We start from the raw sequence: 16,619 nt of genomic DNA, 5'->3' as shown, positions 1-16,619 counted from the left end.
CTACGCGTTTCGTACCAGCCGGTACTTGATAAGATGTTTTTCAGTAAATATATTTTTTTCGTTAATCCTGACCCTGACTCCCTTTGGCTGTGCACTGTTATCTTATTGCTCTATATCTGGATTGTTACTAGCAGCTGGCACGCCATCACTGGAGACTCAAGTAAGGGGTGAGTGATAAAAAGAACCAAGGAAGGAGGTTGTGAGTACGAGTCTTTATTTAAGAACTGTCTAGGGACATCCCTAATGAGGTTTAGAGGGACGGAGTAACATTCACTCACTTTTTGCCTTCAGGGAATATCTTATGACATAACCAAGACTCCACACCTCACACTACAATATTTTTGAAGATTGCTCTTCACCCCTTCTCCACGGTGTCTCCTCATTACCACATTTCAATATTTTTGATCCAGCAGTTAAAGCACCCAGCACACCACTTTTTGGAACCTATGTCTATTCAGGCTGATCTGCACATAGGGAGCATATGCTTAGCAACCAGGGGCAGGCTGAGACCTGAGGCACGCTGCTTCATGGTTTTATTTCCGGATTGCCTGACCCCTGTTTTACACCTCCCCTGTTACCTCCCTCTTTCCCAACTGTAGGTATATAAATCTCCCTTCACCCCTGAGTGCACACAACCCCGATGAAGGTTCCTTAGTTGAACCAAAATGTTGGAATTTAATACACTTTATGCATTTGAACCTTATCCCTGGAGTGTTGAGTCTTCTTTATCATATCTTGTATGAATCGTGTAGGTAGGTAGAGCACAGCCCAACGACATCCAAGGCAGGACCGAGAAAATCAGAAAAAATCCCAGGCAAACGCCAGAATAAACAGATCAATTTATTGGTAAGCTAATGCCTAGACAAGGATCTAACGAACGCACCTATGCGTTTCATGCAAGTGGACATCGCTAGGTGCATACCCATTGCAGTTGGTCATAATATTCATTCATGGACGTCGCATGACTATCTGGACACTTATTTCCTTATTCATTGTGATTTAACCATGGACTATTTGAGCACTACATTCTACTGTCCAATCATATCTTGTATGGGTGAAGTATTTATTTTACATATTACCTGACCCATGTACCCAATTATACCTGGATTAGGTGTGCCTATTGAACATGTCTATATCCTAATATTTGAAATGAATGGAATATCATATAAGAAATTAATATTGCATCAAATGAAATGAATATAAAATAATTTCATATCATATGTAATGAATATCATATCATATGAATGGATTATCAGATCCTATGAAATAAGTATCATACCATTTGAAATGAATGGAAAATCATATCAAAAGAACCGTATGGAAACCACGCTCGTGCTTTCCCTCCAATACGATTAAATGCACACTTCAGCTCCCTTGCTGTGGTAATCAAGAGCATTCCAAAAAGCCCCTTAACAAGAGCTCCCAGAAGAGAATTAATGGACAAAGAAAAAAGATAGAAAACAGCGCACGTGGAATCAGAAAAATGTATTAATAAATAACATTTACCAAACATATTATGTCTATTGTTGAACACATGAAAAAGCAATGACAATGTAGAAAATAAACAAATCATTTAAACTACATCCATTCCATGAACATCTGAGGACAGAAACTAAAATATAAATGAGAAAAAATATACATTTTTAAATTTGTATGTAGCGGTGAACTAGTACATGGGAAACCTGGGAGAGATGGCAAGCGGCATTCGCAGGTGTTAAATTCCGGACAGCAAACACCATCTGCTATCGTCTCCTCTCTCTCCCGAACACAACCCAGCTTGTATTGCTGCAGCTGATAGTGCATGAGCACAAGGCGTTTCGCACTTCTGTGCTTCGTCAGTGGGTCACGTACGAGGTTATGCTCACAGTTTGAAAGGCTATACTGGTCAACCAGAATCCTCTTATATGGCCAATGTTACATTTTCATTTAAAGAAACAATGTTCCGATTTGGCCAATTGATGTTTGAAAATGAAGTCATACAATCAAAAACTCTTACATAAATATTACTATACAGAGTAATATAAAAAAAACATTTGGGGGCATATTTCAAATCAGCCTGATCTGAAATATATAAGTGTATATCAATATGTAATAATAAGTGTAAATATACAACAAAGTATAGGTAATATTGATTGGCGATTTTTCTCCCACTGGTGCATTGCAGCAGTACATACAGGGGGGCAGACATCATTCTATCTGCATTGGCTGAGCGCAAAAAAAGGGAGGGACTAATGTGCTATTGTACCCGCCTGCTACTATATACATCTCCAAAGACTACTTTAAACAACATGTAAAGAAATACAGTATCTGTGCAATGAAAACAGCATGCTTGACATACCTGGCATTTATGCTAATTTGGATATGCAACATTTTAAAAATGATTTCAATTAGCACATATCCCAGGTATCTCAGGTGTGTTCAGTTTTGTGCACTGGTATCTCTCCATGTGTTTGGGGAGGTACATCAGTCACTTGGTACTTAACAAAAATAGTCTCTCTCACTTAAGTAGCATCTCAGTAAATCCCTGTGTTAACAGACCATATGCGTTGTAGTTACTTCAATGCCCTTTCCAGATGAAAACAGCACTTAACGCTGCGTTATTGAACTTTAAAGATAAACGTGTTTACATTGGTTATTAGTGCTAACAGCCGATATAGTTAACGCAATGCACTTTCCGCTATGTTATTGAGCTTTAAAGATACGTGTTAACACTTAACGATTTAGCCACAACAGTATTTTAACATATTCATTTTATGTGTTTCATTTTTTTTCAGAGCCAGCTTTTCTCCGCATGTATTTTTTGTCATTTTTCTCAGGTTTTAATATAATAATATAACATTTTGGAAAAAATATACACATGAGAAGACCAAAACTAGAAGACAATATTGCGAACATTTCAACAGCCTCCAAATATTTGCCAGGAGCACTCAAATAGGCCGGAATAAATCCAATCCAAACTGCAGAGAAAATGGCCATGCTAAACGTTATGAGTTTAGCTTCATTGAAATGAGACGGTAGATTCTGAGCACAGAAAGCAAGAATGAAACATATGCACACAAGAATTCCAATGTAACCTAGGACAAGAGAGAAGGCCAATACTGAGCCAGCATCACATTGTAAAACGATTGTAGAAGTATCATAGGTGATTCGCTTTACAGGCCAAGGAGGAGATACGATATTCCATGTTGCACAGATAATAATCTGAAACGTAATGCACAGGCAAATTAGGATTTTTTGCTTCGAAGGGCTAAAAAATGAAGCCACATTCCTGCCAGGAAGTTGAACATTAAATGCTATTAGTACTACAATCGTTTTACCCAAAATACAAGACATGCAGAGGGCGAAGGTGATCCCAAATCCAGTGTGTCTCAGCACACAGGACAGGGCTGTGGGTTGGCCTAAAAAAGTAATTGAGGAAAGAAAACAGAGTGCGATAGAGACCAATATACAAAAGCTGAGGTCAGAATTGTTTGCCTTTACAATGGGGCTATGTCTGTGATATGCAAATACTGTAACAACTAATACTGTGAGACAAATTCCAAGCAATGCTCCTCCAAATAACATAGATCCCAATGTTTCTTTAAAGGAAATATATTCCAGTTCCTTTGGCACACATCGGTCACTCATCTTGTTGGACCAGTACTCAAGTGGACATCTTATACAATCCAGTGAATCTGCAAACAATAACAAATACATGGCTTGGTTAGACGTAGAAAGTAAACAAGGAAGAAATAAAAAAGTGAAAAAAATACCAAAAATTGACCTAACATATGTTTTGAGTGCACAATTATTATTAATTGCAAATACCTGGCTGGAATGGTTAGAACATGTTTCATTTGAAGTAGGATTTACAGGTCTACTTACTAAAGTCGCCAACTGAAAAACAGTGGTAAAACCAATGAAAATAACATGACCACATTTATCAAAGAAATAGATTCAATCCGAATAAAGAGGATCGCACACATGTACTCTGTAACGGTCCATTGAGACCATTTATTTTGTGATATTTTAGGGAATTCAACCCCCTTTTCGGGTGCATAAAGGAAGGGGTTGCATGCAGGGCCGGATAACCCAATAGGCAGACTAAGCACGTGTTTAGGGCACCAGCAAAAAAATTTTTTAGAAAGAATTTGATATTTCAAAAAAGTATTGAAGTAGTTACCATGGGAAAAATGTAAACTTTTTTTTGGATTTTCTTACACTTCACTATACTCTTTCCCCATTTTTCTGTTCTCTTTTATAACGTATCCCCACCCAAAACCAGGGGGTGTACTACTAATTTAGATCGAAAAAATGCGAGGAAATAATATCCTGTCAATTTTTTCAATACATATATGTTTAATTATTGATATATTTTTATGAATGAAATATACTTGATTAATTCCCTACCCCCTATATACAGGTATTATATATACCAAATACAGCGGTAACATTGGCCCTTTGTGGACAACTTTGGCCCACCATGCAAAGAAGTTCAGCATTTTTTAATCGGATATTAAGCACAAAATTTTGAGAATTGATTTGTAGGTTACAATAGTTGCAACATCTGCCGTTTCTAATATCATTCTCATTTTCACCGTTAGATATCAGGACGCGAAGCCATCTTATATGTTACGAAATTAAGTCAGATTGATGTTTATGACAAAATAGTAAAAGACGGAATACAATTTGTATTTCTAAATGTAGAGATTGCACAACGTATTTTTCTAACATTGATGATTACTAACTGCTCTGCAGAACGCTCTTATTCTCAGCTGAAACAAATATAAAACTGTCAGAGAACAGCAACGTGTCCCAATAGAGTTGATACACTTTCCCTGCTGTGTTTGGAAGCGGACATGCTTCGGCGGGTCAACTTCGATGAACTTCAAAAAATCTAGAAAGAAGCTGTTTCAATTTCAGCATACATGTAAGTTTTATGTCAACAATGCAATTTAATTCTACGGTTTAGTATTGTTTTAATTTTAAATTACATATGGTGGGCACCATAATCTTTGCAGTTCTTAGGGCCTCTAAAGGCCTTAATCCGGGCCTGGTTGCATCATGCCTCAAAGCGTTGTACAGCTTTTTGTGTCACAATACATCAAATAAATGTGTCACCGTCAGATTTCTGTGTGTGATCCTCTTTATAACAATTGAAATTTACATTACTGTGACAGTGACGGGAATGTCTCGCCGAGACGCATTGTCAGTATCGCGTTAACAATTTTATTTCTCTACAAAGAAGAGAGCGGGGTAAGAAAACTTTCTTTGAGAAAAGAAAACAAATCCCATTGAAAGCAGTTGGAGTTTTGCCTGCAATAAGTGTGGAGCAAATGTTTCTCACCCACTTTGCACCCGGAGGACTTTAGTACCCAACCCACTAAATGTTTTGTGACCTGATGAATCAGTGCGCACAATTCTTTCAACCCTAATGTCATTATACCAGGAGAAGCTGCATATTATAGAACATCTTTATTTTATTTAGTGTTTGTTAAATAGTTTCTGTGGATGTCTCCTTCTTGCTGTACCTGGGTTACCTAACCAAGGGAAAACTCTTGGTCAGTAAAATGTATGTAACACACGAGCTCACACGTCTTATCCTGTGATACAGTTCACATTACCTCACTGAGCTTTTGTTCAGTTTAATACAGATTCTGATTGAACTTGTTACAATGAACTATTGTCTGTATCAGATGGTGCTGTATCATACAAAACAGGATATTATGAATGTCGTGGACACCAACAGATATTAATTTGTCACGTTTTACAATCTGCTCAAAACAATACACCCTCTGATTGAGCTGCAGGCTTCTTCCCATCACGGTTTCCTAAAAGTTATTAGGTACAATGGATTTTGTAACACTCAAGCTGCCTTTAGAGCATGTATTAAATACAGTGTAATGCGATTAAAGGAACATAGCAAAACATTTTGGTTTACAAACGTACACTTTTAAATTCTTTGCCTTAAACAAAATATAACATTTTTTACATTAAAATGAGTCTAATTCTTAATAAAGCATACATTTTTGATTGTCATTATGTTTGAACCCTTTCACATTGCTGGTCCTTCTGGGCCTAATGACACTGAAGCAAATATTTAAAACTAAATTGTATCAAATATAGGCAGTCATTTTATATCTTCCAAAGTGACCATTCGTGCTGTTTTCATATGAAAATCCCCATCAATATCTATGGGAATTACCCAAAAGGCTTCAGAAGAGGCGAATGAGACTCTGATAGTTGACTCACTTGTCTGATTGCTGATCTCGCCATTGTCACATGATATGCAATCAAAGCAGCAAGGATGCATCCCTGCTTGGACTGCTTTTCTGCTCCCTTGAGGGCAGTCTTTGCTGCACACTGATATTGGGACCTGTAGAAGAGGATTTCCTTCTATTACTGGCAAATTTAGTTAGTTATATTTAAATGAATGTCTTGTTTGCATGTTTTTGTGCTTTGTCTACTTTAGATAGTAAGGACAAAAAAAGAAAGAAACACACAGAATCCCCTTTTTCATAATCTTGAAACTTCATACAGTGTCTGTACTGCAGATAGAAATATTCTGTGTACAAATAAATTAGCATAATAAGGGAATTATTCATAAAACCCACAGCAGCTATATAAAGGGATTATCCCAAGTCCTTCAATAGGCTTACTGTTCACTTTGGGGTCTACTTATAAAAGTGTCTTGGCTGCAAAACTGCACCTTGTTTATAAAATTTTATTTTTCACTATAACCGATCTAGTGCCATTTTCTGCACTGTTTTCCCTGGTTTTACAGCAAGAAGATAATGCAATTATGGCTATTTACAATAAGCAAACCAATTGGGGCTATTTTAGAGCAAACATAAAAAAAAACACATTAGTCAGCAAAAGTGCTTGTAAGGTCAAAAAATATATCAACATTTTTGCCGTGTTCAAAGATACCATTGTTTTTAAGAACATCTATACAGTGCATAAAAAGTATAAGATACAGACAGCACTCAGGGAACTATATATGTAGGAAAAATAGATGGAATAATGGTGCAGCGAGAACAACAGATGGACCCCAGAAACCGTAGAAAATAATCAAACAAAACACACAGATTTTCCAACACTCAATGTAGAAATAATAGATCAAGTATTCAGGAGTACGTCAAAAAGAAAATATTTTTACTAAAAAGAAATAGTGAAATAATCATACGTTAATGAAAGCAAAACATACTGGACACCCAACAAGCTCCTATTGAACCCCCCAAATAACCACAACATATATATAAGCATATGAGTGTCACAGAGGAGTGCTACTGAGCATGGCAATATATATTTAAAATCAGAGACAGAACATAAAACACAGACAGAGCTCAGTTTTTAGCACATCCAGTGAAACTCATACACGGTACAGTGCCTGAATATATATATATAAATATTGAGTAAAATGGTCTTTTAGTTTAACATTTTTGGCCAAAATTGTTGTAAGCCCCTGAGCCAATTGCACGGTAGACCACAATTCAGGGGTCCCTAACGCTAATATAAATTCTTAATAACCTGTGTAGTAACAGGAAGAATGATTTATTGTAAATCTGTCAATATTAGTTGCAAAGTTCTAAGTCTGATTGAAGCTTTTAATAACCTGTACATTCCCAGGAAAAGCACTCTGTATTAGAGTTGTCACAACCATACTGCAAGCCAGCAAGTTCCCCTGAGTGGAAGATGCTATGGAGTGAGCCCTTAACCATTTAAATGGGATAGGGGGTGAGCTACAATTAGGTAGGAGGTTGCCAGCCTCCAAACAGCCAAGACTAGCTGAACAACAATTGTAAAACATACTGGACACCCAACAAGCTTCTATTGAACCCCCAAAATAACCACAACATATATACAAGCATATGAGTGTATATGCTCATATGCTTATATATATGTTGTGGTTATTTTGGGGGTTCAATAGGAGCTTGTTGGGTGTCCAGTATGTTTTACAATTGTTGTTCAGCTAATCTTGGCTGTTTGGAGGGTGGCAACCTCCTACCTAATTGTAGCTCACCCCCTCCCACATTTAAATGGTTAAGGGCTCACTCCATAGCATCTTCCACTCAGGGGAACTTGCTGGCTTGCAGTATGGTTGTGACAACTCTAATACAGAGTGCTTTTCCTTGTAATGTACATGTTATTAAAAGCTTCAATCAGACTTAGAACTTTGCAACTAATATTGACAGATTTACTATAAATCATTCTTCCTGTTACTACACAGGTTATTAAGAATTTATATTAGCATTAGGGACCCCTGAATTGTGGTCTGCCGTGCAGTTGGCTCAGGGGCTTACAACAATTTTGGCCAAAAATGTTAAACTAAAAGACCATTTTACTCGATATTTATACATATATATTCAGGCACTGTACCGTGTATGAGTTTCACTGGATGTGCTAAAAACTGAGCTCTGTCTGTGTTTTATGTTCTGTCTCTGGTTTTAAATAGTTAATGAAAGCAGACACAATGCATACACAGAGTGAGTTTTGTGTTACAAAGAGCTAATATGAGTCCAAAAAGCAAACTAATATGCAAGAAAAGGGGGGTGGGACTGAAAAGGGGAGAACTGGGAAAGAAAACAAGGGAGGGAGGGAAAAAAAGGGGATGGATAAGGGGAATGGGTGTAATGTTTTGGGGGTTGGGGGAGGGGGGAATCAGTCCCTTCTTCTGGATCGATCCCAAAAAATCAAAAACAAACCGTCTGTGGTACTTCCCTTAGAACCCTCCGATATGCCCCCCTCACTGGGAAAAATTAGTCCAAGTGAAGACTCAAAAGTTACAGTCCCCAGCACAAATGTCTCCACAGAGAAGACTAGACTCCTCACCAACCAAACGCCTCACTGCAGTGTGATCCCCATACGGAGGTTAATGTTACGTGCCGTCCGAAAGTGCGATTGAATCCTCCGTAGAGAGATTGTTGCTTGGGACTATAACTTTTGAGTCGTTGCTTGGAAATTTTTTCACAGAGAGGGGCAGGTGGGCATATCTGAGGATACTAAGGGAAGTAGCACAGACTGTTTTTAATCTGTGGGAATGGGCCAGAAGAAGGGGCTATCCCCCCCCAAAACATTGCCACCGTTACCCTTTTTTCGCTATCTTTTCTCCCTGCGCTTTCCCTCCCTTGTTTTCTTCCCTGGTTCTCCCCTTTTCAGTCCTATCCCCCACATTTCTTGCACAGGATGTGCATATTAGTTTGCTTTTTGGATTCTGTGTATGCACTTTGTCTGCTTTCTTTAACTTATGATTATTTTATTATATCTTTTTAGTAAAAATATTTTCTTTTTGACCAATTCCTGTATATATGATTTATTATTTCTACATTGACTGTTGGAAACTCTGTGTGTTTTGTGTATCTATACAGCGCATATATCAAGTTATAATTTGTAGCATGAAGAAAACGTACCTCTTTTTGGGCTCCTTGCCACATAATTACATCTTCAGCCACCCTGAGGTGTCCATCTTCATTGAATTCTCCCACAGGGACAAATACAATGGATCCATCATTTCTCTTCTGCCAGTTCAGAAGGTCATAAGATGGGTAGGGATCTCCATTTTGGTCAAAGTTTACTTTGTCACCAGCACTTGTGGTGAAATTAACAAGTTTCAGGTATTTCAACAGCTAAGTATGTCAAGAAAAACAACTGTTAAGGATATTTGATATATTTTACCCAACACAGGAGCATTCTAATATAAAAATGGTTATATTGTACTGTATCTGTGTTGTCTTTTTATGTATATAGGGTCAGTCAGTGAAAGTAGCACTCTACAGAGTTATTATATCAGGATGATAACATTAGAGATAAATGCATCAAACACACTGTAAGAGTGAGCACTGAAAAAAGGACTTTCTGTTCCCAAGTGCTGAGGGGTCTATGTATTATGGCAATTTGGGGGCAAAATCGGGGCATTTTAATCCTGCCCCTATGTATCCAAGCATATTGCTCCAATTTTGACCCATCTTCCCTAGCTTGGGACTTGGTGAGAGTCAGTAGGAGGAGTTGAAGAGGTTACATGGTGCACGTACAATGAGATGTTTCCCCTTCTGCGTCTCTGTGCATCATTTATTTACCTTTTTATTTGCCCCGAAAAGTTCTGCATATCTGAAGAGGTAGACGTCTAAAATTCTGCATCAGATGCAAGAAACTGTTCCTACATATGCTGCAGCTCAGTTCCACAAAATGCAGCAGTGGGTTGAAACACGCTTTTCTCTAAGTCAAACCAGTACATAGACCCGTAACAATGTAGCTGGTGTATTGAGTAACATACACAATCAAAAAGAATACATAGAAGTGAACATTTTATTGGGCTAAGAGAAGTGTGTATATATCAGTAATGTACATTGTATGGAAATGCCTCATTGTAAATGTTTCCCCAAAAGCGATTACAGTCTGCTGCCTTAGTCTCGGGCCTAATGGAAAATCTGGCACTGCCTATTTGCGAGAGAGAGTGGATGAGGTAACTGGGTGGAAAAGAGACGTGAGATTATGAGCAAAGCGTAGGATATGAGCAAGGGTATAGCGAGAAATCAACGTTGAGATGAGGGAAGGAGCAGTAGAGTCTAGAGCTATGATGGTTGATGATCCACATCTCTCATGCACCAATATATTTTACAGAGATATCTACAAATCAGGTTTCTGATAATTAATATTTTACCTTCCAAGGATCCACATTGAAGCCATTAATGTGTGTTCCATTTACAAAAGGACCATTGCTTTCTTCCAGTGCCAACATATTATGCAAAGCGTGAGCAACGGCATAAACTCCTTTATACACATTGTATGAAATCCTTAGATTATTCACATCCAAAAATATGTTGTCACTTGAATTTAAATCTTCCAGCCCAGAGCAAAACATTTTGCTCACATTAGTTACATTCGCAACACTCCCCAGTGAGCAGTTAAAAATGTTTTCCCACAACTCAACAAGGAGGGGGTTGTTTTGGTGCTGGGATGGGTGGACTTCGAGAAGAAAACTTTTCAATCCAGTTACGTCTCTTCTGTGAATGGCAAACCCTATAGTGCCAACAAGGTACATGTGAGAATTATCATTAGACAACATGCTTGATGTAACCCAGGCTTCACTTGCTATCCACTGAATTCCAGTTATATTTTGATAAACTACTTCTTGGAAGATAATTTGTCCTAGATAGTCACTAGAAAACAGCAAGACAACTTTAACCTGGTAAAATGAGATACTGTTTACAATCTGTGAGACCTTTATAGGAGTAGGAATTGTAGGAATCATTTCAGTGAAAGCCACACATGTGCCCAGTCTTTTAGCTTCATCCTTAAATATACTGGCAGCATTTTGTCCATAGTCATTATCTTCAGTTATAATGCCAATCCATGTCCATTTGAACTGATTAACCAGCTGTGCTAATGCTCGGGACTGGAACAAATCACTTGGGACGGTGCGAAGAAATGTTGGATAGTCATGTTTATTGCTTAAACAGGCACATGTGGAGAAGTAACTGATCTATAGGAGGAAACTGTTTCAGTGACAAAAAGAAGAAACCGGAAAGCACAACTACAGTACTATTAAATACAGAAGAGCTTAGTAGACTTGTCAATTATTTCATGCTATAAATAAAACAGAAAAAATGGATATTGTTATGTTAACTTGTATTGTACCAGGGAATACTTTATGTCTTTGGCAGGTCTATATATATATATGTATATATATATATATATATATATATGTATATATATGTATATATATATATATATATATATATATATATATATATATATATATACACACAGAAACAATTAGTAGCGCTAGTGAGTGAATGGTAGTGTTAAAATGTGCAAATTAATTCTGTATATGTGTAGTGTGAAAAAACGATTAAATAAGTGTAGCAAGTGAATAATGTGAGCATCAATTGATTATAGCTTAGGGTCAGTCTGTACGGAATAGGCGAAGCTTCTGTGTGGTCAAGCTTGACCAAATGTAAACAGAAAACAGGAGAAAAAGAAGCGCCAGTTCTGTATGGTTGAAAATAAATATGTGTAAATTTTATTAAATGACCAGAGTAGTCAAAAGGACTAGTAGTAAACTGGTGTGATTAAAAAGCAATAATATGTCTAGTACAAGCAGATAGCAGCAATAAGCAAGTGACATATGAAGGGGATGTGGAGCAAGGAAGCAAGATATCATGGGGAAAAAAGGCCAACATGCTATAAATAAAACATAAAAAATGGATATTGCTATGTTATCTTGTATTGTACCAGGAAATACTTTTAACTGTTAAAGCTTTAATTCAGTACTAATATATATATATATATAGCCAGTGGACATACAGTACTGTAAGCTATTTTTGATTATGTATTTATTGGTTGTTGTGTGGCCTGTTCAGATTTATACTTGATGTTGTTTTTTTTAAATTTTTTGAAAGCAAATTGCCATTTCAGTGCTATTTTGTAGGGATTGCTTGGTTTGCTATCTCGATAATAATTGGAGATATGCAAAACTGTCCAAAATGTCAATGCAAATTTGGTCTTAGATTTTGACATTTCACAAGCTTAAAGCAAACACTGAGTCAAAAATGGGGTGTTTGTCCTATTTATCAATTCAGCAATAAACAAATCTAGCTATTTGAAAGAATTTAATAAATTAGCATATTAAAGGAATTTGCAATGCAGATCGATGGAATACTTGGCGAACCACAGCTATTTATCGCAACTCAAAAAAGGCCAATTTTGCATGGTTTGTAACCTCATGTGAAAGCTTTACACATCTCTAATACTAGTTTTAAATCATTAAAGCTTCTCAGGATGCATATTCTTTCTGCTTGCGGCTGAACCAAGTGTAAGATCCAAATAATCAACCTTCGTACATTTGACGCAGGTCTATCAGTTAGAGGGGTTTATGCCATCTCTGACCTGCTGGGTTTTTGAAACCAGAATAAGGGAGACAAAAGATGTCCCCAGATGCAGAATTGGATGCATCCTCATTTAGTATGTGCCTTGTGGAGCTGATGAGCTCCATGGAAACACTTCCCAGATAACAACTAAGGTACAAGGCTGTAGCAGTCACAATTAATAGGAAGAACCTTGAAACATCGATGTGAATGCAATTCTTCACATTTCTCATGTTGGCACAAACGTGATGGGAAAAACACTTTTTTTAAGCATAAAACTCACTACGATTAATTTTATATTTATCGTAAAAAAGACTCCACACTTTTCAAGCTGAGATAACAAAGATATTTCAATGCTTATTTGTAATGGCAATAAAAGAAAATTCATGTTTCCTAAATGGTCCCATATTTTTTAATTGAAAATTATTATGTTCATGTTCCTTTAAACATTATTGCAGGTAGAATAAATGACAACCCCATAATATTAATTTGCAGAGCTTTGGAACATTGTAGTATCTGCTTTTATTTCACAATACACCCAGGGAATTTTTTATTGAAAAAAATGAACAAATAAAGATATCTTTTTTTAAACTATTCAAATATAAATAATTATACCATTGGGATGTTGAAAACCCCCAGCAGTGTTGCTACAGCAAGGGATTGGGTGGACATAGAATCTCCAATAATTACTGGTACTAAGGGAAGTTGCTCACAATTATAAACCCTCTTTCCAGTCCCAGTTGTCATTGATACTCCTGCCCGTACTGACTGGGAGATCGCATAACAGGCATCATGGATTCTGTATCCCAACGTCACATTAGGAAGAAGTTTGTTGTTTCTGTTTATTTCTTCAATAGTAAAAATCATGGTTTGTAGAAACTGGAAATCTCCTAAACTGAAACTGAAAAGAAGTCAGGGTCAGAACATTTGCAGAATAATGTGCTATGTTTCTGTTCCTATCCAATATATAATTTTCCTAACCTTCCAGATCTGAAGCAGTAACACAAACATAGCTGTGTGAGTTCATAGTGAGAAAACTATCCAGAGATTGGCCAGGCAGTAAATAAAACCAGAGTATGCCCTGACACAGTACTGTCGGATGACTTAAGGCCTAAACTGGACCACAATGACCCATCATAGGGACACGTCCTAATGATAAAAAACAATAAAACTGCATGATTCTTATAAGAGGTACATGAGAATTTTACCAGGTAGTGTTAGGACCTGAACATTGGTCCTGCCGTGAAGTGGCTGCAGGCTTATAACGCTTTGGCCAAAGGGTTTAACTAAATGACCCTTATTCATGAGCAGATTAGCACTGAAGTATTGTACTATATGTTGTGCCACTTTGTATGTTGCACTGGGCCTTTCTGTTTTTGTTTGCATGATTCTTATGATACACAACAGAAAATGCATACTATATTCATACTGCAAAAAATGTATGCTAAAGATATATGCCAAGACATGTGAAACATTTATCAACGTCTTTCAGCTGCAAACATTTTCCAAACCAATAACAGATTTATCAAAGGAAAACTACCCATTGAGACGAAAGGAAACAATTGTTTTGGCCTCTTTGACAGCAAAGGATTTAAAGGGGCAGTCCGTGCAGCACATTTAAAAAAAAATAAAACTTTTGTTATTTTAATATATGCAGCCTTTGATTACCTTTATTGAAAACTAATTACCTAAGTTGTCGTTCCATTTGTTCTCCCATAATTGATCAGCAAAGATCTGGCTTCCCATGGTTCACTAAATGGCTTCCTTTCTGGTTCAATCAATCCCTCAGTCAGTGTAACTCATCAACTACAATGTATTCTTATATTTGTAAGGTAACTGTATCTATTGTTACAGTTTGAAGGTCAAAAAGCTGGGAATATTGGCAACAAATTACCACAAACAGATAAGTATTACAAAGATCTTGCACTTCTGGGAAGTATGCTCAACCCTGCGATAGAAATCAAAGGATGCTCAGTATATTAAACTCATAAAAATGCATTAAGAGTTGAATTATATATATATAAAAATTTTTTTAGTAAGTATTATCTAATGCTATAGAACGAATTATTATTATTATTATTATTTTTAAACCAAGTAGGATATTACTTGGGTTGCAACTTTAAGGAGAAAGACTAATTCTGTACATAATGAACTGAGTACTATGCACCTACCAGATTGGAAATAATGTAATAGTCAGTATCCTTATCATTTAAAAAAAATGCTTTGCTGCAACAGAAAGTTATATGACTCCAGCACTGCAGGTTAATAAATGCAGAACATGCTGTAATTGTGTGTCACACATAAAACAAACAGCCTGGCACTTACCTCGTGCATGTTAATGTATCAGGCACTTTCCTGAAAGATATATCTGGCTGTGAGAAAGAGTAGTGTACAGAAAAGATTCCTCCGATATCCACATCTCCTGTCTTAATTATACCAGGCAGGTCAAATTGTCCTTCCAATCTGCAGATTGGATGGAATTCTACTTCAGCTTCAGCCCTCAATAAAAAGAGAAATCTCCACCCTAACAGCAACTGTTTAAATTTCATTCTGACAAGCGATGCCTATCATACAGTACTTCAAAATATCAAAAGGGCACTGGCCTCTTAGGCAGAAACCCTGGCTTTTTATTGACATGACTTTATGCACGGGAAAATCTTTCCCGTGGAGAATGGCTAATGAACTAAATCACATTTCCCATGGATGTTTCACGAGTTCAGTCAGACATAACATTGCAGGTGCAAAGATCATACAGGGCATTTTAATTTAAATGGTAGACTCGCAGGGGTGAGCAAACTTTTTATGCCGAGCCCCCCTTTTCATCCATAAAATTTCTCGGGCCCCCCCTGCCTGATGTAATCAAAATCACATGAAAAAAAAAAAAACCCCTTTATTAAACGGTATACAATATAAATCCAAATATGTTTAAATACTTACATATTTCAACAGCTCGCGCTTGCAAAATTAGGCTGCGTCCACGCTGCCGCTGAGAGCGGTGACATCACCAACTCTCCAAGCATGAGCACAGGGTGTCCTGCATAATTTTGCAAGCGTGGATCGGGGCTATTTGTGTGTGTGGCTGTGTGTGTGTATTGACTGCTGCTGAGCGCACATCAAAGTCAATTTTGTTTGTCTCCCCAAGCGCCAAGCTTGGGAGAGCGTACGTGCACAAAGGCAATCCTTTAGGGGGGGCAATCATCCACCTCTTTGCTACCTCCCTTCCCTCTCCCCCCCCTTTTTTTTTCTTCCTTCCCCTCCATGCTTTTTGTCTTGCTATCCCCATTGTCATCCAAACTCCTACCTACAGTATTATTTATTTTTTCACGTTTTCAATGTTGTGTTTTCACAGTTTTTTTTAACATTATTTCTGTACATTCATAGTATGATTGATATAGTGGCAGCCGACCCTTTCACTTGCAGAGAATCGCAGCGAAGCAGGTTGCCAGCGGTGGAGAGCAGGAACACAGAGCTATTGCAGGGCAAACACCGAAGGAGGGGCGTTTGACTTCACCGTGCTCGGGCGTGCTCCTCCCCGTACATCCGAAGCCCCTGCGCGTGTGCTCACACACCATCACGTTGCCGCCACCTGCACTATCCTGTTCAGCCACCCGCACACATCTTCGGCTGCCCGCCCGTGCACATCTTCTTGGCCGCCCCTCGCGCACAGCGTCTGCCGGCCCACGCACCCAGTTTTCGTCGCACGCCGCCTGCGCCCCCCTAAATAATCTTGCGCCTCATTGCCCCCCCAGTTTGCGCACCACTGCATTACAACAC

The 16,619-nt window shown here is 37.8% G+C and overlaps 1 protein-coding gene across 2 annotated transcripts; it reads right to left on the bottom strand.

Moving 5' to 3' along the window:
* Positions 1-2,144: 2,144 nt before the first annotated feature.
* On the bottom strand, positions 2,145-15,497 carry LOC142465979 (extracellular calcium-sensing receptor-like). Of its 2 annotated transcripts, XM_075570516.1 has the most exons (5): positions 15,171-15,497; positions 13,461-13,746; positions 9,390-9,605; positions 6,232-6,355; positions 2,145-3,674 (listed from the first exon to the last, which is right to left on the bottom strand). In XM_075570516.1, exons 1-5 carry the CDS (start codon positions 15,392-15,394, stop codon positions 2,761-2,763), a joined length of 1,764 nt encoding a protein of 587 aa, XP_075426631.1. In that variant the 5' UTR covers positions 15,395-15,497; the 3' UTR covers positions 2,145-2,760. The 2 variants fall into 2 exon arrangements, with proteins under 2 accessions (XP_075426631.1, XP_075426630.1); XM_075570515.1 differs by lacking the exons at positions 13,461-13,746; positions 15,171-15,497 and adding an exon at positions 10,640-11,532.
* Positions 15,498-16,619: the final 1,122 nt, after the last annotated feature.

The sequence above is a fragment of the Ascaphus truei genome, chromosome 14 (genome assembly GCF_040206685.1).
Source record: "Ascaphus truei isolate aAscTru1 chromosome 14, aAscTru1.hap1, whole genome shotgun sequence".
NCBI classification, from domain to species: domain Eukaryota; kingdom Metazoa; phylum Chordata; class Amphibia; order Anura; family Ascaphidae; genus Ascaphus; species Ascaphus truei.
The sequence above is the reverse complement of the archived record's forward strand: the minus strand, read 5'-3'. Positions and strand labels throughout refer to the sequence as shown.